The sequence below is a fragment of the Hemiscyllium ocellatum genome, chromosome 7, assembly GCF_020745735.1.
Source record: "Hemiscyllium ocellatum isolate sHemOce1 chromosome 7, sHemOce1.pat.X.cur, whole genome shotgun sequence".
In the NCBI taxonomy this organism is placed as follows: domain Eukaryota; kingdom Metazoa; phylum Chordata; class Chondrichthyes; order Orectolobiformes; family Hemiscylliidae; genus Hemiscyllium; species Hemiscyllium ocellatum.
In genome coordinates, this window is record NC_083407.1 from 2213803 (window position 1) to 2237074 (window position 23272).

Here is a 23272-nt window from a genome sequence, read left to right on the forward strand (position 1 = left end):
GGGGTATGGGGGGGGGGTGTATGTGTGTTGTAGGGGTGGGGTGTGGGGTGTGTGGGGTTAAAGATCACGCAGCAGCAGCAGCAGGCGGCCTCAGTCCCCAGTTCCATGTCACACCCTGACAAAGCCCTGTCAGACCCACCATCAGGCACTGCCTGAGCTGAGCTGTCACCTGTTACTAAGTGAGATAAATACACACACCAGTTTGACAAGGGTCAAGTTAAAAATCACACAACACCAGCGTATAGTCCAACAGGTAGACAACCAGCTGACTATTAGCGTCGCTCCGAAAGCTAGTGCTTCCAATTAAACCTGTTGGACTATAACCTGGTGCTGTGTGATTTGTAACTTTGTACACCACAATCCAACACCGGCTCCTCCAAATCTTGAGAATTATGGGATTTACATGTTAAAGAACCTAAACCACCAAATCCCATTCTCAAAGATGAAAGACTTGATTTAAATTTGTTGAAGAACTAGAACCTGGTGTTGTGTCATTTATAACTAAAGTTATTTAATACATCATTACAACTTCACGACACTGTAACCCTTTTGCTATAAAGTCTGTGTCGCACCGTTCCACAACCACCTGATGAAGGGACAGCACCTCAAAAGCTAGTGCTTCCAAATAAACCTGTTGGATTATAATGTGGTGTTGTGGGATTTGTAACTTTCTCCACCCCAGTCCAACACTGCCAGCTCCACATGATGTGAAACAAGATAAATTTACCATGGTTAACCACAGCAGTTAAGAATAGCATCAAACTGAATGAAACAAAAAAACGCAGCATAGACTGGTAGTGAGTCAGAATTTTAAAGACAGAAGAAGAAAAAAATAAGAGGGAGACGATAATCGTTGAGTGTCAACCTCCAAATAATATCAATATGGACTGCAAGAGCATCTCTAAATAGATAAAGAGGAAATGTACTCAAGTGTACAGCTGCTGTCTAGAAAACATGGCCAGGGGATAAATAATGGAGAACCAGGAAATGGCAGAGGAGTTGAATAAATGGATCAGTCTTCACATTAATAACATTCCAATTGTAAAATACTCAAGGACCGAAGGTGGTTGTATGGGAAGAGATAAGCAAAATAACTGTCTGGAGAAAAAGTAATAAAGAAACAGATGGGGTCAAAAACCAGTAGGTTCCCTGGACAAGGTGGGATGCATCTAGGATATTAGAGGATTCTGGAAATGTCCAGGAGGATTAGAAAACTGCCAAAGTAATACTTTCATTTAAAAAGGCAAAGAGACAATAAAATAAAGGTACCTCTAGGCCACTGAGCTTCATGCCTGCTGTTGGGAAAATGTTAGAGTCTATTATTGAAGATACAATAGAAGAGCATTAGAAATACATGGTAAAATTTAAACACTTTTGCAGGAAGAATAAAGGAGCTGACTATTATTTAAATTGAGTAAGACAGCAGAAAGTGATGCTCCACAGAGGGAATTGTAAGGGGTTCTTATGCATAAATCACAAAAAGCTAGCATCCAAGTTTATTCGGTTATAGGGAAGGCAAGTGGAATGTTTGCCTTTATTAAGAAAATGGAGAACAAACATCGGGAAGTCTTGGTCAAACTTCACAAGGCCATTGTTAGACCATAGCTGGGACATTGTGAACACCCTTGGGCCTCTTATCTAAGGAAAGATAGAGACAATACACAGAGCGTTCACTCAGCTGATCCCAGATATGGAGAGACTATCTCGTGAGGAGAGGTTGAGTATGTACTGAACTGAAGCAAACAAAGTTCTTGAGAATTTGACTGGTTAGATGCAGAGATGATGTTGCTCTTGGAGTCAGAGAGTCCTACAGCACAGAGACTGGCCCTTTGGCCCAAACTGGTCCATCCCGACCAAAATGTCCATCCACACTAACCCCATTTCCCTGCACTTGGCCCATATCCTTCTAATCCTTTCCTATCCATGTATTTGTCCAAATGCCTTTTAAATGTTGTTAATGTACCCGCCTCAACCACTACCGCTGGCAGCTCATTCCATATGCGCACCACCCTCTGTGTAAAAAAACCCCTCGGGTTCCTTTTTATTCTTTCCCCTCTAACCTTAAACTGATGCCCTCTAGTTCTCTAGGCCTATAGTTTATATAACACTTTGTATGACCTTGGAAGGCCCCAAAAACTTTGGAAACAGTGAAAGGTTTTTCAGGTGCACCCTTTCCAGTTTAATAACATCCTTCCTGTAGCAAGGTGACCAAAACTGAACACAATCCTCCAAGTGCAGCCTCACCAATGTCCTGTACAACTGCAGCATAACTTCCCAACTGCTACACTCAGTGCCCTGACTGATGAAGGTCAGTGTGCCAAAACCCTTCTTCACTGCCCTGTCTACCTGGGACTCCACTTTCAGAGAACCGTGCACCTGAACTCCAAGGTCCCTCTGGTCCACTACACTCCTTAAGGCCCTACCATTCACCATGAAACTCCTGCCTTGATTTGATTTTCCACAATGCAAACCCTCACCCCTTATCTATATTAAACTCCATTTGCCATTTCTCGGCCCACTTCCCCAGCTGATCCAGGTCCTGCTGCAATTTCTGAGGACATTCCTCACTGTCCATGATACCGCCTACTTTAGTGTCATCTGCAAACTTACTAATCATCCCTTGTACATTCTCATCCAAATCATTAATATAGATAATAAACAGCAATGGCCCAGCACCGACCCCTGAGGCACTCCACTAGTCACAGGCCTCCAGTCCGACACGCATCCTTCCACTATTACCCACTGCTTCCTACCATCAAATCAATTATGTATCCAATTTGCCAGCTCCCCTGGATTCCATGCGATCTAACCCTCCAGAGCAGCCTACCATGTGGAACCTTATCAAAGGCCTTACTGAAACCCATAAAGGCTACATCTACCACCCTGCCCTTATCAACCTTCCTGGTCACTTCATCAAAGAACTCCCACGCCCTCCACCTCCTCCATGACTTTTGTTTCCCTGGCCCCAATGCCCCACCTTCACCATGGACCTCCAGTCCCTGTACACATCCATCTGCCATGGTGAATGCCTCAAAGCCCTCTGCTTCTTCCTCTCACTCCAACCCAACCAGTACCCTTCCACATACACACTCAGTCGATTGGCTGAACTGATCCTCACCCTCAACAATTTCTCCTACCCATCCTCCCATTTCCTTCAGACCAAAGGGGTAGCCACGGGCACCCACATGGGCCCCAGCTATGCCTGTCTCTTCATCGGGTACGTGGAACAGTCCATCTTCTACAGCTACACCGGCTCCATTCCCCACCTTTTCCTCTGCTACATCAATGACTGTATTGGCGCTACCTCGTGCTCCCTGGAGGAGGTTGAACATTTCATCAACTTCACAAACACCTTCCACCCTGATCTCAAGTTCACCTGGACCATCTCATACACCTCCTTCCCTTCCTGGAACTCTTCATCTCCATTTCCAGCCTCTAACTCAACATGGACATCCACTACAAACCCACCGACTCCCACTGCCACCTGGACTACACTTTCTCCCACCCTGCCTCCTGTAAAAACACCAGCCCTTATTCCCAATTCCTCCATCGCCACCTCATCTGCTTCCAGGAGGACCAATTCCACCATAGAGAATCCCAGATGGCCTCCTTCTTCAACGACTGCAATTTCCCCTCCCACATGGTCGATGGTGCCCTCCAGTGCATCTCCTCTATCTCTGCTCTTGAATGTATCCCTTCAATTGCAACAATGACAGAACCCTCCTGGTCCTCACCTTCCACCCCACCAACCTTCGGAAACACCACATCACCCTACGCCATTTCCACCAAGGACAAACAGACCCCACCACCAGAGATATATTTCCCTAGCTGCGTTTTTGGAAAGACCATTCCCCCTGGGATTCCTTTGTCAGGTCCATGTCTCCCCACCATCCCATCCTCCCCACCTGCACCATCCCTTGCCATTGAAAACCTGGGCCCACAACCTCCCCCCCCCACCTTTACCTCTGTCCAGGGCCCCAAAGGTTCCTTCCACATCTGACAGAGGTGTACCTGCACGTCCACACACATTATCTAGTGTACCTGTTGCACACAATGTGGTCTCCTCTACATCGGGGAGACAGGACGCCAACTTGTGGATTGTGGGACACCCGCACTCACCAACCCCACTGCCCTGTGATCGAACATTTCAACTCCCCTTCCCACTCCACCAAGGACATGCAGGTCCTGGGCCTCCTCCATCGCCAAACCCTAACCACCCAACACTTGGAAGAAGAACCCCTCACTTTTCGCCTCGGGACTCTACTACCTAACACAGATGTTAAGCTGACTGGTCTATAGTTGCCAGGCTTTCCTTTGCAGTCTAACTTGAATCAGGGCACAACATTCACTACCCTCTGGTCTTCTGGGACCTCACGGGTGGCTAACGTTGATGTAAAGATATCAACCAGGACCCCCGCAATTTCTTCTCCAGCCTCTTGCAGGGTTCTTAGATGTATCTGGTCAGGACCAGGAGATGTATCCACCTTCATACATTCTAATACATCCAACACTTCCTCCTCTGTGATATTGACTGTCCCCAAGATAAGACCACTAACTTCCCCAAGTTCTCAAGTCTTCAGGTCTTTCTCCACAGGTGAACACAGAGGAGAAATATCCATTGCAGACCTCACCCATCTCCCATGGTTCCACACATGGATGTCCACCTTGGTCCTTGAGGGGTCCTATTCTCTCTCTAGTTAGTTCCCTTTCTTCTTGTGGGAGAATCCAGGACCAGGGAGCATCATTTCATAATCTGTGAGTAAGAAGTCACCTATGCCTATCGCAGGAGGGAAGTATACAGTAAGTGACACAAACCTTAGTAACATCAACATGCAGATGGGTCTCTGCATACAGACCCTGTGTTCCCTAAAAGTGGTGACACAAGTGGATAAGTGGTGAAGGAGACATGTAGCAGTCGGAGCACAGGGATAAAAATTGGTAACTCATGTTGCAGCTGTATAGAACTTTAGTTCAGCCACGCTTGGAATATTGTGTACAGTTCTGGTTACCACATTACCAGGAGGATGTGGAGGCTTTGGTGATGGTATAGAAATGGTTTACCAGGATGCTGCTTGGTGCAGAGGGTATTGGCCTTGAGGAGCGCTTGCACAAACCTTGCTTGTTTTCGCTTGAACCTTGGAGACTGAGGGTGTCTGATCGAAGTTTACAAAGTTATGAGAGGAATCGAATGGTTGATTGGAGTTTTTTTTTCCCTGGGGTAGAAATGTCATGGTTCTGAGGAAGGGTCACCAGACCCGAAACGTTTAGTCTGATTTCTCTTCACAGATGCTTCCAGACCTGGCAAAACGGGGACATGAGATAGCTTTGGCAATTAGAGTTAAGGAGAGTCCAAAGGGTTTTTACAAATACATTAAGGACAAAAGGGTAACTAGGGAGAGAATAGGGAGATCAGCAAGGCAGCCTTTGTGTGGGGCTGCAGAAAATAGAGGAGACACTAAACGAGTATTTTGCATCAATATTTACTGTGGAAGATATAGAATGTAAGGAGGGGGCGGCCCAGTGGCTCAGTGGTTAGCACTGCTGCCTTTCAGCACCAGGGTCCCAGGTTCGATTCCAGCCTCAGGCAACTGTCTGTGTGGAGTTTGCATATTCTCCCCGTGTCTGTGTGGGTTTCCTCTGGGTGCTCTGGTTCCCTCCCCCAGTCCAAAGATGTGCAGATCAGGGATTGGCCATGCTAAATTGCCCCATAGTGTTAGATCAAATAGTCAGAGGGAAATGGGTCTGGGTGGGTTAATCTTCAGAGGGTCGGTGTGGACATGTTGGGCCGAAGGGCCTGTTTCCACACTGTAATCTAAATCTAAATAGATGGTGACATCTTGCAAAATGTCCATATTACAGAGGAGGAAGTGCTGGATGTCTTGAAATGCTTAAAGGTGTATAAATCCCCAGGACCTGATCAGGTGTACCCTAAAACACTGTGGGAAGCTAGGGAAGTGATTGTTGGGTGTCTTATTCAGATATTTATATTATCGATAGTCATAGATGAGGTGCCGGAAGACTGGAGATTAGCTAACGTGGTGCCACTGTTTAAGAAGGGTGGTAAGGACAAACCAGGGAACTATAGACCAGTGAGCCTGACCTCGATGATGTTGGAGGGAATCCTGAGGGACAGGATGTACATGTATTTGGAAAGGCAAGGACTGATTAGGGATAGTCAACATGGCTTTGTGCATGGGAAATCATGTCTCACCAAATTGATTGAGTTTTTTGAAGAAGTAACAAAGATGATTGATGAGGGCAGAGCAGTAGATGTGATCTACATGGACTTCAGTAAGGCATTCGACAAGGTTCTCCATGGGAGACTGGTTAGCAAGGTTAGATCTCATGGAATACAGGGAGAACTAGCCATTTGGATACAGAACTGGCTTAAAGGTAGAAGACAGAGGGTGGTGGTGGAGGGTTGTTTTTCAGACAGGAGGCCTGTGACCAGTGTAATGCCACAAGGATCGGTGCTGGGCCCTCTACTTTTTGTCATTTACATAAATGATTTGGATGCGAGCATAAGAGGTACAGTTAGTAAGTTTGCAGATGACACCAAAATTGGAGGTGTAGTGGACAGCGAAGAGGGTTACCTCAGATTACAACAGGATCTGGACCAGATGGGCCAATGGGCTGAGAAGTGGCAGATGGAGTTTAATTCAGATAAATGCGAGGTGCTGCATTTTGGGAAAGCAAATCTTAGCAGGACTTATACACTTAATGGTAAGGTCCTGGGGAGTGTTGCTGAACAAAGAGACCTTGGAGTGCTGTAAGTGCCAGGAATGTGCCACCAGAGGAAGTTACAGAAGCAAATAGAATAGCAACACTACACAGACATCTCGGCAAAGACATGAATAGGCTGGAAAAAGAGGAGTATGCTGGGTCAGGTAGATGGGCGAAAGGCCTCTTCCTGTGCTGTACTGTTCCTTGTTGTTTATTTAAGACAGAGACGAGGAGGAATTTCTTCTCTCAGAGGGACTGAAATTGTTTACCACAGATGACTGCCAAGGCTAAGTCATTCAGTATATTCAAGACAGATTTTTAATCAGTATGAGAATCAAGGCTTATGGGGTTGAGGATTATTGGATGCGCTATGACCTCACTGAATGGTGGAGCAGACTCCAGGAGTTGAATAACCTACTTCAGCTCTTGGTCTCGGGCTCCTTATAGTGACATGCAGCGAGGAAGTCAGTGATTGTGGGAGAGGGAAGGAGAATCCCTGTTTGGCAGGTTCTATTAGGGGCCTCAGTGAGAAATGAAAGGCAGAAGGATATCATAACAGTGACTGTGCTTTCTCTTCACAGATGCTGCTGGACCTGCTGAGTTCCTCCAGCAATTTCTATTTTTGTTTCTGGCTTCCATACTCCTTGGTTAAACCGCACTCGGAACACTGTGCACAGTTGCCATCCCTATATCTGTCATTCATACTACACTTGGTACACTGTGCATTATTAGATCAGATTAGATTCCCTACAGTGTGGAAACAGGCCCTTCGGCCCAATAAGTCCACACTGACCCGCCGAAGAGTTAACCACCCAGACCCATTTCCCTCTGACTAATGCACCTAACACTGTGGGCAATTTAGCATGGCCAATTCACCTGACCTGCACATCTTTGGACTGTGGGAGGAAACCCACGCAGACACAGGAAGAATGCGCAAACTCCACACAGACAGTCACCCGAGGCTGGAATCAAACCCGGGTCCCTGGCTCTGTGAGGCAGCTAACCACTGAGCCACTGTGCCACCCTTCTGTCACCTAGATCCCTGTTAGTGCACACTTGGATGACTGCCTACAGTTAGAACATAGAACATAGGACATTACAGCACAGAACAGGCCCTTTAACCCGGATGTTGTGCCAAGGTTTAATCCTAACGTAAAATATAATAACTTAACCTAAACACCCCTCAACTCACTGCTCTCCATGTGCTCTCCAGCAGTCGCTTAAATGTTCCTAATGTTCTGGTCTCCCTACCTCTTGGCTGGGCCACACTGGAGCACTGCACAATTCCCATCTCTGTATCTGAAGTCTTATATATTTTGAACAGGCTGTGGCTCTCTTTAGAAAAGAAGGCATTGAGGGGTGACCTGGCCAAGGTTCCCGGGATTATCAAACAGTTCCGAGTGGTTGACATAAAGAAGACCTTTGGTTTCCAGGAATTCAGAACTGGAGTAGAATCTCCAATCAATCTGTTTGGGAATACAGGAGGAACCTCTTCACCCAGAGAGTGGGAAGAATATCAAACTAGCTCCCACAGGGAATAATCAGGATGAGTAGTATCAATTTAAAGAGGAAGGTGGATAACCTCGAGGGAGAGAAGACTGGAACAATGTGCCGATTGAGTGAGTGAAGGGGTTGTGCCAAGAGGCCAGTGTAGAGCAGATGCACCAGCATGAGGCAGAGGGGCAGAATGGCCTGTACTGTACAGTTCTGCAGACAGCACTCCATTTGTTCCTGGGATTATGGGAAAGTATATCTTAACGATGGGAGAATTACAGAGTGCAGTGGTTAAACTGCTAGACACAAACACCATTAACAAATGTCTGACTAACAATTGCTGAAAAGAGACTCAAGATATTTTATTGCTTTAAAAGTGATATTGCAAATACAGTAACAATCTGTAAATACATGAGATTTGGTGTGTTTGGTTAGTGCTGCTTTTCTATCACTTAGGTTTGCACATTTCTGCTTGACTTGTGTGTTGTTCAAGCACCACTTGGCTGTGTGAGAGAGACATAAGTTGTGTTTGGTGAAATGGTACAGTGTGTGGAGCTGCATTTACTAGCAGCTGGTCCAGTGTTTGTCTGGGATGTGCGTCATCCTGAACTGCAGGAAGGAAGTTCAGTGCAAGCGCAAGAGAAAAAAATCTTTGATTATGGACACAGGTATCAGGGCGCAACCTGCCAGTCAGCTCAGCACAGCGATAGGGCAGGGGGAGGCCATTCAATCCTCTGTCCTGCTCTCTCCATTGGTCAGAGTCTGGGAATTCCCTCCCTAAGGTCATGGTGGGTCTACCCACAGCACATGGACTGCAGTGGTTCAAGAAGGCAGCTCACCCCCACCTCACCTACTGCTACCCTCCCTTTCTCACCCATACCTCACTCTTCTGCCTCACCCATTTACCTGCCTCACCCATATCCCACTGTCATTGAGTGACCACTCACCCTACCTCACCCATATCCCACTGTCATTGAGTCACCCATATCCCACTCACCCATATCCCACTCTCTGCCTCACAATTATTGGAGTCTTAGTTGCTTTCTTCTGGACTGATCCTTTTATTCTGACTCTTGTCTGGATTTAGCCTGAGGAAGAAGTTGGTGCTGGTTAGACTTGTGTGACTGAAGGTTTGCAGAGACAGACAGATGCAGAGCTCCTCAAGCACCTCCTGTTGGGGGAGAGAGTAGGGGCAGGGGCCAGGCAGGGGCCTGCAGAATAGGGGCCAGGGATGGAGAAATCTGACAGAAGATGAATCGCAGTTAATCTGAGAATGAGAAGCTAACCCCCATTGGATGTAGCTGTCTCAGGAAGGAGACAGGATGTGGAATTTGTTTGGACGTTGGATATAAAGTGAAAGGAGAAGGTGCAGCAGCCGTGCTTTAGAGGTTTCAGTGATGATGTTTCTGTCGTGCTTCATTGACTCATGGCCAAGTTGAGGACAGGTCAGGAAGCTCTGGTGGGGGTCAGTTGTGAAGTATCTCATGGGTGAACCGTTTCTGTTGCCCGATGTTCAGACAGGTTATTCCAGCCACAGCACAACTCAGCCACACCTACAACATGGAAATAACATTCCTCCTTTACTGAAAGGCTTACTAACATTCGAGCCAGGAGGAGGAGTCAACCATTTACCTCCTCTCCTCAACACCCCACCCCTATCACCCATTCTCCCCCAACAACCCACCCCCATCAACCCCTCTCCCCCAACACCCCACCCCCATCAAACCCCCTCTCCCCCAACACCCCACCCCCATCAAACACCCTCTCCCCAACACCCCATTCCCATCACTCCCCCTCACCCCAACACCCCACTCTCATCACTCACTCTCCCCCAACACCCCACCCTCATCACTCACTTTCCCCCAACACCCCACCCCCATCAACCCCCTCTCCTCAACACCCCACCCTCATCAATCACTCTCCCCAACACCCCACCCCCATCAAACCCCCTCTCCCCAACACCCCATTCCCATCACCCTCCCCTCACCCCAACACCCCACTCTCATCACTCACTCTCCCCCAACACCCCACCCCCATCAACCCCCTCACCCCAACACCCCACCCTCATCACTCACCCTCCCCCAACACCCCACTCTCATCACTCACTTTCCCCCAACCCCCCACCCCCATCAACCCCCTCTCCCCAACACCCCACCCCCATCAATCACTCTCCCCCAACACCCCAACCCCATCAACCCCCTCACCCCAACACCCCACCCCCATCAATCACTCTCCCACAACACCCCACCCCCATCAAACCCTCTCCCCCAACACCGCAACCCCATCAACTCCCCTCCCCCAACACCCCACCCCCATCAATCCCCCTCCCCCAATACCCCACCCTCATCAATCCCCCTCCCCCAATACCCCACCCCATCAACCCCCTCACCCCAACACCCCACCCCCATCAATCCCGCCTCCCCCAACACCCCACCCCCATAAATTCCCCTCCCCCAACACCCCACCCACATCAACCCCTCTCCCCCAACACCCCAACCCCATCAACCCCTATCCACCAATACCCCACCCCTATCAACCCCCTCACCCCAACACCCCACCCCCATCACACCGTCTCCCCCAACGCCCCACCCCCATCAATCCCTCTCCCCGAACACTTCACCCCCATCAATCCACCCCTCCCCCAACACCCCATCCCCATCAATCCCCCTCACCCCAACACCCCACCCCCATCACGCTCTCTCCCCCCAACACCTCACCCCATCAACCCTCTCCCCGAACACCCCACCCCCAACAATCCACCCCACCCCCAACACCCCACCCCATCAAACCCCCTCACCCCAACACCCCAACCCCATCATGCCCTCTCCCCCCAACACCCCACCCCCATCACGCCCTCTCCCCAATACCCCACCCCTATCAACCCCCCTCCCCCAACACCCCACTCCCATCACTCACTCTCCCCCAATACCCTACCCCCATCACTCACTCTCCCCAATACCCCACCCCCCCTTCCCTCTCCCCCAACACCCCACCCCCATCAATCCCCCTCCCCCAAACCCCACCCCCACCAATCCCCCTCCCCCAACACCCCACCCCCATCAATCCCCCTCCCCAAAACCACACCCCCACCAATCCCCCTCCCCCAACACCTCTCCCCCATCAATCCCTTTCCCTGAAACATCCACGATCAGGTGACCCAGCCAGGCTATATTGTCCACAGTGTTATGTCCATTAGTCAGGGGTACTGGAGGGGAATGGGTGTGGGTGGGTTACACTTCTCCAGGTCAGTGTGGGCTAAATGGCCTGTTTCCACACTGTAGGGAATCGAACCTAATCTAATCCACTGTAGCCCCCCTCCCCCAGTAGCCCACCCCCAATCAATCCAATCCCTCAATCACCTTACCCCCTTGCCCCCTCTCCCATAACATAGGGATCTCACAGAAACATATGAAATGCTGCTGGGCCTGTACATGCTAGATGTGGGAAAAACGTTCCCGTGTGGTGGAAGTCCAGAACAAGGGCTCACAGTCTCCCCCTTTGGGGTAAGCCATTCGGGACTGAGATGAGGAAGAATTTCTTCAGTCAGAGAATTGTGAACCTGTGGAACTCTCTCCCACAGGAACCTGTTGGGGCCAATTCATTAGATAGATTCAAGAGGGAGCTGGACGTGATCCTGAGGGTAAAGGGATCAAGGGGGATGGGGAGAGGGTGGGAATGGGATACTGAGATTGCATCATCAGCCGTAATCCTATTGAATGGTGCAGGCTGGAAGGGCTGAATGGCCTACTCCTGCAGTCACAAAGCTAGTCCCTTTTTCTCTAAAAGCTGTTCCTTGCCTTAAGGAGACTCTGTCCTTGATTTGTTTTCAGAGAGAGAATAAACTGGGCCAGGCTCCGATCAGTCTGGTTTGGTAGAGATGGAAAAGGATTTTGAGAGGCCTTTTGTTTATATGTAAACAGATGAGACTTCAGGCAAAAGTGGTCATGTTTTAGAAGTGACCTGTATAATGAAAGGGGAGTGGTCAGCTCTCTAGGTAAAAACAATGACCGCAGATGCTGGAAACCAGATTCTGGATCAGTGATGCTGGAAGAGCACAGCAGTTCAGGCAGCATCCAACGAGCAGCAAAATCGACGTTTCGGGCAAAAGCCCTTCATCAGGAATAAAGGCAGTGAGCCTGAAGGGTGGAGAGATAAGCTAGAGGAGGGTGGGGGTGGGGAGAGAGTAGCATAGAGTACAATGGGTGAGTGGGGGAGGGGATGAAGGTGATAGGTCAGGGAGGTGCCAGGATGGGAGGGTGGGTTGTAGGGGGGCGTGGACCTGACCAGGTAGTCACGGAGGGAATGGTCTTTGCGGAAGGCGGAAAGTGGTGGAGAGGGAAATATATCCCTGGGGGTGGGGTCCGTTTGGAGGTGATGGAAATGTCGAGGATTATTTAGTTTATGCGAAGGTTGGTAGGGTGGAAGGTGAGCACCAGGGGCGTTCTGTCCTTGTTACAGTTGGAGGGGTGGGGTCTGAGGGCGGAGGTGCAGGATGTGGACATGATGCATTGGAGGGCATCTTTAACCACGTGGGAAGGGAAATTGCGGTCTCTAAAGAAGGAGGCCATCTGGTGTGTTCTGTGGGGGAACTGGTCCTCCTGGGACACCTAGCTGAGCTGAGCAGTTTTAGTTCAGTCTTGAACCAGGAAGTTCAACAGGGAGCTGTGTGGAAACTCTCTCTCTCTCTTTCTGTCCTTCAACTTCAACCTGTAAGCGTGTGTTCCATTTATCCTGGATTTTAAAGGGAGTTTGCTTATTGGGACTGTTGTGTATATTCGGGACAGCATAATTAAATCTAGTTCGAGAGACTGAGTTCTGTAAGGGTTCTTTATTTTGTCCTTTGTGTTTTATAGTGTAATTTTGTGAATAAATGTTTGTTTTAAAATCTCGTAGTCAACCTCGCTATCTTACTCCGGGTAATTTTCACTGCACACTTACTGAAACAAATTGCAAAGTTACGGTCTGGGGCTGCCTGCTTAACAATGTTTTGAGTGCTCTGGCCTAGTCCATAACAGTGCACTATTTTCTGTTCTATGTAACACCTTCCTGTCAGCACCTCACCCCCCATCCCTCTCCCCCAACACCTCAACCTCCCCCCAGCCCAAAGAACATCTCTATGACTCTATAACTTCCCCTCAACCTCCCCCCAACTCTCTCATGATGCTGTCGAATCCTCCAATCCTGTTGAACCCCTCGATTGGGTCACCCCTTCACCCTCGACACTCGAGGGAGTACAAGGCAAGTGTGTCCAATAAAATTGAAATGCTGCAGATACCCAGCAGGCCAGGCACTAGCCTGAGAATTTCCTGCATTTATTTCAGACTTCTCAAATCTGTGGGGGTCTTCTGTTTACCATTTGTCATTGAACCCTTTCAGCCCGGGATTATTCTGGTGAATTTGCTTTGTCCTCCCCACAGCCAGGCAATATCTCAATCCCGTGGTGAGGGACCAGTGTGGAACAGGAGAGTGGCTGTGACAATAGGCTCCAACATCCAAGCTGACCCAAGGCTATAATAAGAGACTTCTTACCAAAACTTACCAAATAAAACACAAAGATGACGTAGAAGAGCAGAATCACCCCAATGACAACGTAGAGCCACACTCTGTCCAAGTGCTCAATATAATCCACCACAAAGTAAGCATTGATAATCAGGATCAGAAGGGTGATTAATGCACCAATTATCTTACAAACCCTGTAAGGACAGACACAATACAGACTTCAAGAGCAGTAGAGCAAGATATTCAGTCACTAATGACTAATATCTGAGAGTCACTTACTGAATCTTTATCACAGCTTGATCCACTGTGTGTCCCTGTCCTGGGAGTGTTTGATGGGGACAGTGTAGAGGGAGCTTTACTCTGTATCTAACCCCATGCTGTCCCTGTCCTTGGAGTGTTTGATGGGGACAGTGTAGAGGGAGCTTTACTCTGTATCTAACCCCATGCTGTCCCTGTCCTGGGAGTGTTTGATGGGGACAGTGTAGAGAGAGTTTTACACTGTATCTAACCCTGTGCTGTCCCTGTCCCTGGGAGTGTTTGATGGGGACAGTGTAGAGAGAGTTTTACACTGTATCTAACCACATTTAAGGAGGACAAGTCCCCAGGTCCGGATGGGGTCTACCCAAGTTTACTGAGGGAATTGAGAGAGGAAATAGCTGGGGCCTTAACAGATATCTTTGCAGTATCCTTGAGTATGGGTGAGGTCCCAGAGAATTGAAGAATTGCTGATGCTGTCCCCCTGTTTAAGAAGGGTAGCAGGGATAATCCACATAAATACGACCTGTGAGCTTGATGTCAATGGTCGGGAAGCTGCTGGAGAAGATACTGAGGGACCGGATATATTCCCATTTGGAAGAAAATGGGCTTATCAGTGATAGGCAACAGGGTTTTGTGCAGGGAAGGTCATGTCTTACCAACTTTATAGAATTCTTTGAGGAAGTGACAAAGTTGACTGATTGGGGAAGGGCTATAGGTATCATATACATGGACTACAGTAGGTGTTTGATAAGGTTCCCCATGGTAGGCTGCTGGAGGAAGTGAAGTCGCATGGGATCCAGGGTGTTCTGGCTAGATCGATAAAGAACTGGCCGGGCAGCAGGAGACAGAGAGTAGGAGTGGAAGGGAGCTTCTCAAAATGGAGACCTGTGATCAGTGATGTCTCACAAGGATCCATGATGGGGCCACTGTTGTTTGTGATATGTAAGGTGATGCATTTTTAAAGATCCAAACCAAGAACGAACTATACAGTAAATGGAAAAGTCCTGGGGAAGATGGATGTACGGAGAGATCTGGGAGTTCAGGTCCATTGTTCTCTGAAGGTGGCAACGCAGGTCAGTAGAGCGGTCAAGAAGGCTTACAGCATTGCTTTCCTTCATCGGACAGGGTGTTGAGTACAAGAGCTGGCAGGTCATGTGACAGCTGCATAGGACATTGGTTCGGCCGCATTTAGAATACTGTGTACAGTTCTGGTCGCCACATTACCAAAAGGATGTGAAAGCTTTGGAGAGGGTGTAGAGGAGGTTCACCAGGATGTTGCCTGGTATGGAGGGTGCTGGCTATGAGGAGAGGTTGAGTAGATTAGGATTATTTTCATTGGAACGATGGAAGTTGAGGGGGGACCTGATTGAGGGCTACAAGATCATGAGAAATATGGACAGGGTGGATAGCAAGAAGCTTTCTCCCATAATGGGGGACTCAATTACTAGGGGATCATGAGTTAAAAGTGAGAGAGGAAACATTTAGGGGAGATGTGCGTGGGAAGTTCTTTATGCAGAGGGTGGTGGGTGCCTGGAAAACGTTGCCCATGGAGGTGGTAGGAGCGGGAATGATTGTGTCATTTAAGATGTATCTAGACAGATACATGAATGGGCAGGGAGCAGGGGGATACAGATCCTTAGAAAATAAGTGACAGGTTTAGATCGAGGATCTGGATCGGCGCAGGCCTGGTGGGCCGAAGGGCCTGTTCCTGTGCTGTAATGTTTTTTGTTCGTTGTTCCATGTTGTCCCTGTCCTGGGAGTGTTTGATGGGGACAGTGTAGAGGGAGCTTTACTCTGTATCTAACCCCGTGCTGTCCCTGTCCTGGGAGTGTTTGATGGGGAAAGTGTAGAGGGAGCTTTACTCTGTATCTAACCCCGTGCTGTCCCTGTCCTGGGAGTGTTTGATGGGGGACAATGTAGAGAGAGCTTTACTCTGTATTTAACCCCGTGCTGTTCCTGTCCTGGGAGTGTTTGATGGGGGGACAGTGTAGAGGGAGGTTTACTCTGTATCTAACCCCGTGCTATCCCTGTCCTGGGAGTGTTTGATGGGGGGACAGTGTAGAGGGAGGTTTACTCTGTATCTAACCCTGTGCTGTCCCTGTCCCTGGGAGTGTTTGATGGGGGACAGTGTAGAGGGAGCTTTACTCTGTATCTAACCCCGTGCTGTCCCTGTCCTGGGAGTGTTTGATGTGGACAGTGTAGAGGGAGGTTTACTCTGTATCTAACCCCGTGCTGTCCCTGTCCCTGGGAGTGTTTGATGGGGGGACAGTGTAGAGGAAGCTTTACTCTGTATCTAACCCTGTGCTGTCCCTGACCTGGGAGTGTTTGATGGGTGACAGTGTAGAGGGAACTTTACTCTGTATCTAACCCCGTGCTGTCCCTGTCCTGGGAGTGTTTGATGGGGTGACAGTGTAGAGAGAGCTTTACTCTGTATCTAACCCCGTGCTGTCCCTGTCCTGGGAGTGTTTGATGGGGACAGTGTAGAGGGAGCTTTACTCTGTATCTAACCCCGTGCTGTCCCTGTCCTGGGAGGGTTTGATGGGGGGACAGTGTAGAGAGAGCTTTACTCTGTATCTAGCCCCATGCTTTCCCTGCCCCTGGGGGTGTTTGATGGGGGACAGTGTAGAGGGAGCTTTACTCTGTATCTAACCCCTTGCTGTTCCTGCCCCTGGGGGTGTTTGAAGGGGGACAGTGTAGAGGGAGCTTTACTCTGTATCTAACCCTGTGCTGTCCCTGTCCTGGGAGTGTTTGATGGGGACAGTGTAGATGGAGCTTTACTCTGTATCTAACCCCGTGCTGTCCCTGTCCTGGGAGTGTTTGATGGGGGACAGTGTAGAGGGAGCTTTACTCTGTATCTAACCCCGTGCTGTCCCTGTCCTGGGAGTGTTTGATGGGGGGACAGTGTAGAGGGAGGTTTACTCTGTATCTAACCCCGTGCTATCCCTGTCCTGGGAGTGTTTGATGGGGGGACAGTGTAGAGGGAGGTTTACTCTGTATCTGACCCTGTGCTGTCCCTGTCCCTGGGAGTGTTTGATGGGGGACAGTGTAGAGGGAGCTTTACTCTGTATCTAACCCCGTGCTGTCCCTGTCCTGGGAGTGTTTGATGTGGACAGTGTAGAGGGAGGTTTACTCTGTATCTAACCCCGTGCTGTCCCTGTCCCTGGGAGTGTTTGATGGGGGGACAGTGTAGAGGAAGCTTTACTCTGTATCTAACCCTGTGCTGTCCCTGACCTGGGAGTGTTTGATGGGGTGACAGTGTAGAGGGAACTTTACTCTGTATCTAACCCCGTGCTGTCCCTGTCCTGGGAGTGTTTGATGGGGTGACAGTGTAGAGAGAGCTTTACTCTGTATCTAACCCCGTGCTGTCCCTGTCCTGGGAGTGTTTGATGGGGACAGTGTAGAGGGAGCTTTACTCTGTATCTAACCCCGTGCTGTCCCTGTCCTGGGAGGGTTTGATGGGGGGACAGTGTAGAGAGAGCTTTACTCTGTATCTAGCCCCATGCTTTCCCTGCCCCTGGGGGTGTTTGATGGGGGACAGTGTAGAGGGAGCTTTACTCTGTATCTAACCCCTTGCTGTTCCTGCCCCTGGGGGTGTTTGAAGGGGGACAGTGTAGAGGGAGCTTTACTCTGTATCTAACCCTGTGCTGTCCCTGTCCTGGGAGTGTTTGATGGGGACAGTGTAGATGGAGCTTTACTCTGTATCTAACCCCGTGCTGTCCCTGTCCTGGGAGTGTTTGATGGGGGACAGTGTAGAGGGAGCTTTACTCTGTATCTAACCCCGTGCTGTCCCTGTCCTGGGAGTGTTTGATGGGGGGACAGTGTAGAGGGAGGTTTACTCTGTATCTAACCCCGTGCTATCCCTGTCCTGGGAGTGTTTGATGGGGGGACAGTGTAGAGGGAGGTTTACTCTGTATCTGACCCTGTGCTGTCCCTGTCCCTGGGAGTGTTTGATGGGGGACAGTGTAGAGGGAGCTTTACTCTGTATCTAACCCCGTGCTGTCCCTGTCCTGGGAGTGTTTGATGTGGACAGTGTAGAGGGAGGTTTACTCTGTATCTAACCCCGTGCTGTCCCTGTCCCTGGGAGTGTTTGATGGGGGGACAGTGTAGAGGAAGCTTTACTCTGTATCTAACCCTGTGCTGTCCCTGACCTGGGAGTGTTTGATGGGTGACAGTGTAGAGGGAACTTTACTCTGTATCTAACCCCGTGCTGTCCCTGTCCTGGGAGTGTTTGATGGGGTGACAGTGTAGAGAGAGCTTTACTCTGTATCTAACCCCGTGCTGTCCCTGTCCTGGGAGTGTTTGATGGGGACAGTGTAGAGGGAGCTTTACTCTGTATCTAACCCCGTGCTGTCCCTGTCCTGGGAGGGTTTGATGGGGGACAGTGTAGAGAGAGCTTTACTCTGTATCTAGCCCCATGCTTTCCCTGCCCCTGGGGGTGTTTGATGGGGGACAGTGTAGAGGGAGCTTTACTCTGTATCTAACCCCTTGCTGTTCCTGCCCCTGGGGGTGTTTGAAGGGGACAGTGTAGAGGGAGCTTTACTCTGTATCTAACCCTGTGCTGTCCCTGTCCTGGGAGTGTTTGATGGGGACAGTGTAGATGGAGCTTTACTCTGTATCTAACCCCGTGCTGTCCCTGTCCTGGGAGTGTTTGATGGGGGACAGTGTAGAGGGAGCTTTACTCTGTATCTAACCCCGTGCTGTCCCTGTCCTGGGAGTGTTTGATGGGGACAGTGTAGAGGGAGCTTTACCCGTGGTGGTGATTTGCTGTCGGATTACTTACACTCCATTGGTGAACTGTTGCATTAATGACCTGAGGCTGGTGAAGGTCAGGATTGGGATGAGAGCAAATGGGAGCTGTGGAAAGATCAAGGAAATGACATTAGAGCAGGGGCTGACAGGGGCTGACAGGGGCTGACAGGGGCTGACAGGGGCTGACAGGGGCTGACAGGGGCTGACAGCATACAAAAGGTCACCATTCTGTGAGTCGTTTGATTTTAACATGAACATGAGGCCTGATCAGCGCACGTGTGTGCGTCTGTGTGTGTGTCCATGTGTGTGTGTGTGTGTGTGTGTCTGTGTGTGAGTGTCTGTGTGTGTGTATGTGTATCTGTGAGTGTCTGTGTGTGTGTGTCCGTGTGTGTGTGTGTCTGTGTGTGTGTGTGTCTGTGTGTATGTGTGTCTGTGCGTGTGCGCGTCTGTGTGTATGTGTCTGTGTGTGCATCTGTGTGTGTGCGTGTGCATGTGTGTGTGTGCGCACCTGTGTGCATCTGTGTGAATGTGTGTGTCTGTGTGCGCACATGTGTGTGAATGTGTGTGCACGCGTGAGTATCTGTGTGTATGTGTGTCTGTGTATGTGAGTACGTATGTCTGTGTATGTGTGTCTGTGTGTGTCCGTCTGTGTGTGTGCGTCTGTGTGTGTGTGTCTGTGTGTGTGTCTGTATGTGTGTGTCTGTGAATGTCTGTGTGTGTGTCTGTGTGTGTGTGTGTATGTGTCTGTGTGTGTGTCTGTGTGTGTATGTGTCTGTGTGCATGCGTCTGTGTATGTGTGTCTGTGTGTGTGTCTGTCTGTCTGTCTGTGTATGTGAGTGCATATGTCTGTGTATGTGTGTCTGTGTGCGTCTGTGTGTATGTATCTGTGTGTGTGAGTGTGTGTGCGTCTGTGCGTGTATGTGTCTGTGCGTCTGTGTGTGTGTGTCTGTGTGTGTGTGTCTCTGTGTGTGTGTCTGTGTGTGTGTCTGTGTGTGTGTGTGTGTGGTTCAGCATTTATTGTCCATCCGGCCGTTAAGAATCAACCACATTGATGTGGCGCTGGAATCATTGTAGGATAGACCAGGCCATTCGGGAACCAGATGGGGTTTCCCCCAAATAATTGGCAATGGGTTCACAGTTATTATTATGCTCTTAGAGTCATAGAGTCATAGAGCTGTACAGCATGGAAACAGACCCTTCGGCCCAACCCATCCATGCCGACCTGATATCCCAACCCAATCTAGTTCCATCTACCAGCACCCAGCCCATATCCCTCCAAACCCTTCCTATTCATATACCCATCCAAATGCCTCTTAAATGTCCCAATTGTACCAGCCTCCACCACATCCTCTGGCAGCTCATACCATACACGTACCACCATCTGCGTGAAAAAGTTGACCCTTAGGTCACTTTTATATCCTTCCCCTCTCACCCTAAACCCCTCTAGTTCTGGACTCCCCAGCCCCAGGGAAAAGACTTTGTCTATTTACCCTATCCATGCCCCTCATAATTTTGTAAACCTCTATAAGGTCACCCCTCAGCCTCTGACCCTCCAGGGAAAACAGCCGCAGCCTGTTCAGCCTCTCCCTATAGCTCAAATCATCCAACCCTGGCAACATCCTTGTAAATCTTTTCTGAATCCTTTCAGGTTTCACAGCATCTTTCCGATAGGAAGGAGACTAGAATTGCACGCAATATTCCAACAGTGGCCTAACCAAAGTCCTGTACAGCCGCAACATGACCTCCCAACTCCTGTACTCAATACACTGACCAATAAAGGAAAGCATACCAAACACCTTCTTCACTATCCTATCTACCTGCGACTCCACTTTCAAGGAGCTATGAACCTGCACTCCAAGGTCTCTTTGTTCAGCAACACTCCCCAGGACCTTACCATTAAGTGTATAAGCCCTGCTAAGATTTGCTTTCCCAAAATGCTGCACCTCACATTTATCTGAATTAAACTCCATCTGCCACTTCTCAGCCCATTGGCCCATCTGGTCCAGATCCTGTTGTAATCTGAGGTAACCCTCTTCGCTGTCCACTACACCTCCAATTTTGGTGTCATCTGCAAACTTACTAACTGTACCTCTTATGCTCGCATCCAAATCATTTATGCAAATGACAAAAAGTAGTGGACCCAGCACCGATCCTTGTAGCACTCCACTGGTCACAGGCCTCCTGTCTGAAAAACAACCCTCCACCACCACCCTCTGTCTTCTACCTTTGAGCCAGTTCTGTATCCAAATGGCTAGTTCTCCCTGTATTCTGTGAAATCTAACTTTGCTAATCAGTCTCCCATGGGGAACCTTGTTGAACGCCTTATTGAAGTCCATATAGATCACATCTACCGCTCTGCCCTCATCAATCTTCTTTGTTACTTCTTCAAAAAACTCAATCAAGTTTGTGAGACATGATTTCCCACGCACAAAGCCATGTTGACTATCCCTAATCAGTCCTTGCCTTTCCAAATACATGTACATCCTGTCCCTCAGGATTCCCTCCAACCACTTCCCCCTACCGAGGTCAGGCTCACTGGTCTATAGTTCCCTGGCTTGTCCTTACCACCCTTCTTAAACAGTGGCACCACGTTTGCCAACCTCCAGTCTTCCGGCACCTCACCTGTGACTATCGATGATATAAATATCTCAGTAAGAGGCCCAGCAATCACTTCCCTAGCTTTCCACAGAGTTCTTGGGTACACCTGATCAGGTCCTGGGGATTTATCCACCTTTATGCATTCTAAGACATCCAGCACTTCCTTCTCTGTAATCTGGACATTTTGCAAGATGTCACCATCTCTTTCCCGACAATCTATATCTTCCATTTCCTTTTCCACAGTAAATACTGATGCAAAATATTAATTTAGTATCTCCGCCATTTTCTGAATTTTTGTGGAATTCAAATTACCATGGTGGGATTTGAACCCAGGACCCAGAACATTACTTGTGTCCTCAGAATACTTGTCTAACAATAATATCACTAGTCTATTGTCCCCCCCCAATTTCGCATATTCTCAGAATGAAGCAAGGTGTAGTTCTTAAAACCTCATATGCCTTTAGACAAACAGAGCACATATAATCATGGCTGAGACTCTCAAGGTGATATAGAGCAAATGCTGCACTCGTCAATAAGTCTGTCAGATCAGACTTCAGTATACATACACCCCTGAAAGTTGCCACCCAGGTTGATAGGGTCATTAAAGAGGCATACAGTATGTTAGCTTTTATTGGTAAAGGGACTGAGTTTCAGAACCATGAGGTTATGCTGCAGCTGTACAAAACTCTGGTGTGGCCGCACTTGGAGTATTGTGTACAGTTCTGGTCACCACATTATAGGAAGGATGTGGAAGCTTTGGAAAGGGTTCAGAGGAGATTTACTGGGATGTTGCCTGGTATGGAGGGAAGGTCTTATGGGGAAAGGCTGAGGGACTTGAGGCTGTTTTCATAGAGAAGAAGGTTGAGAGGCGACTTAATGGGGACATATAAGATACAAGAGACATACAAGGGGCGGCACGGTGGCTCAGTGGTTAGCACTGCTGCTTCACAGCACCAGGGTTCCACATTCAATTCCAGCCTTGGGTGACTGTGTGGAGTTTGCACATTCTCCCTCTGTCTGTATGGGTTTCCTCCGGGTGCGTTAGCTTCCTCCTACAATCCAGGCTCATGTGAATTGGTCAGGTCAGATGATAGTTCATTTTGTAACTTTGACTCAAATTTTAAATACATTGCAGCTATGAGGGAGAGTCGCCCTGTCACAGCTCCCTGCCCCAACTGGATCTTAACCTGAAGCTCCCTCTGGTCAGAGGATTCTAAATCACATCGCTCAGAATAAAGTGACCAGAGTTTCCCGTGTGGCTGACTGTCAGTTGCCCTCGGTGAGGGGCGAAAATTATCCGTGCACCCAGTGAGGTCTGTATCCATTGAACTATAATTAGGGAATAAGATAAAGATCAGCAAAGTGTGCCCAGGCCAGGGGCTGGTGTGTGTGTGTGTGTGTGTGTGTGTGTGTGTGTGTGTGTGTGTGTGTGTGTGTGTGTGTGTGTGTGTGTGTGTGTGTGTGTGTATTGGGGTGGGGTGTGTGTGTGTGTGTGTGTGTGTGGGGGGTGGTGTGTGTTTGTAGGGTGGTGTGTGGGGGTAGGGTGGGATGTGTGTTTGGAGTGGGGTGTGTGTGTGTGTTTGGTGTGTGTGGAGCTGGTGTGTGTTATTGGGGGGGGGAGCGGGGTGTGTGTGTGTGGGGATGGTGTATGTGAGGGGTGGTGTGTGTGGGGGGGTGGTGTGTGTGGGGGTGTGTGTGGGGGGGTGGTGTGTGTGGGGGTGTGTGTGGGGGGGTGGTGTGTGTTTGGAGTGGTGCGTGTGTGTGGGGGGGTGTGTGTGTGTGTGGGGATGTGTGTGTGGGTGTGGGTGTGTGTGTGTGGGTGTGTGTGTGTGTTTGTGTGTGGGGAGGGGCTGCTGTGTGTGTGGGTGTGTGTGTGTGTGTGGGGCTGTGTGTGTGTGTGTGTTTGGTGTGTGTGTGTGTGTGTGTGTGGGGCTGTGTGTGTGTGTGTGTG

At 49.2% G+C, this 23272-nt stretch overlaps 1 protein-coding gene across 3 annotated transcripts in view; it reads right to left on the bottom strand.

Moving 5' to 3' along the window:
* Positions 1–8573: 8573 nt before the first annotated feature.
* Positions 8574–23272, bottom strand: part of LOC132817687 (natural resistance-associated macrophage protein 2-like) — a 112518-nt gene continuing 97819 nt past the window's right edge. For all 3 annotated transcript variants that reach the window (XM_060828189.1, XM_060828187.1, XM_060828188.1), the window contains 3 exons: positions 18755–18828; positions 13757–13910; positions 8574–9770 (listed from right to left, as the gene is read on the bottom strand). In XM_060828189.1, coding sequence (XP_060684172.1) covers positions 9684–9770; positions 13757–13910; positions 18755–18828 — 315 coding nt within the window. In that variant the 3' untranslated portion in view covers positions 8574–9683. The remainder of the gene's footprint in view (positions 9771–13756; positions 13911–18754; positions 18829–23272) is intronic.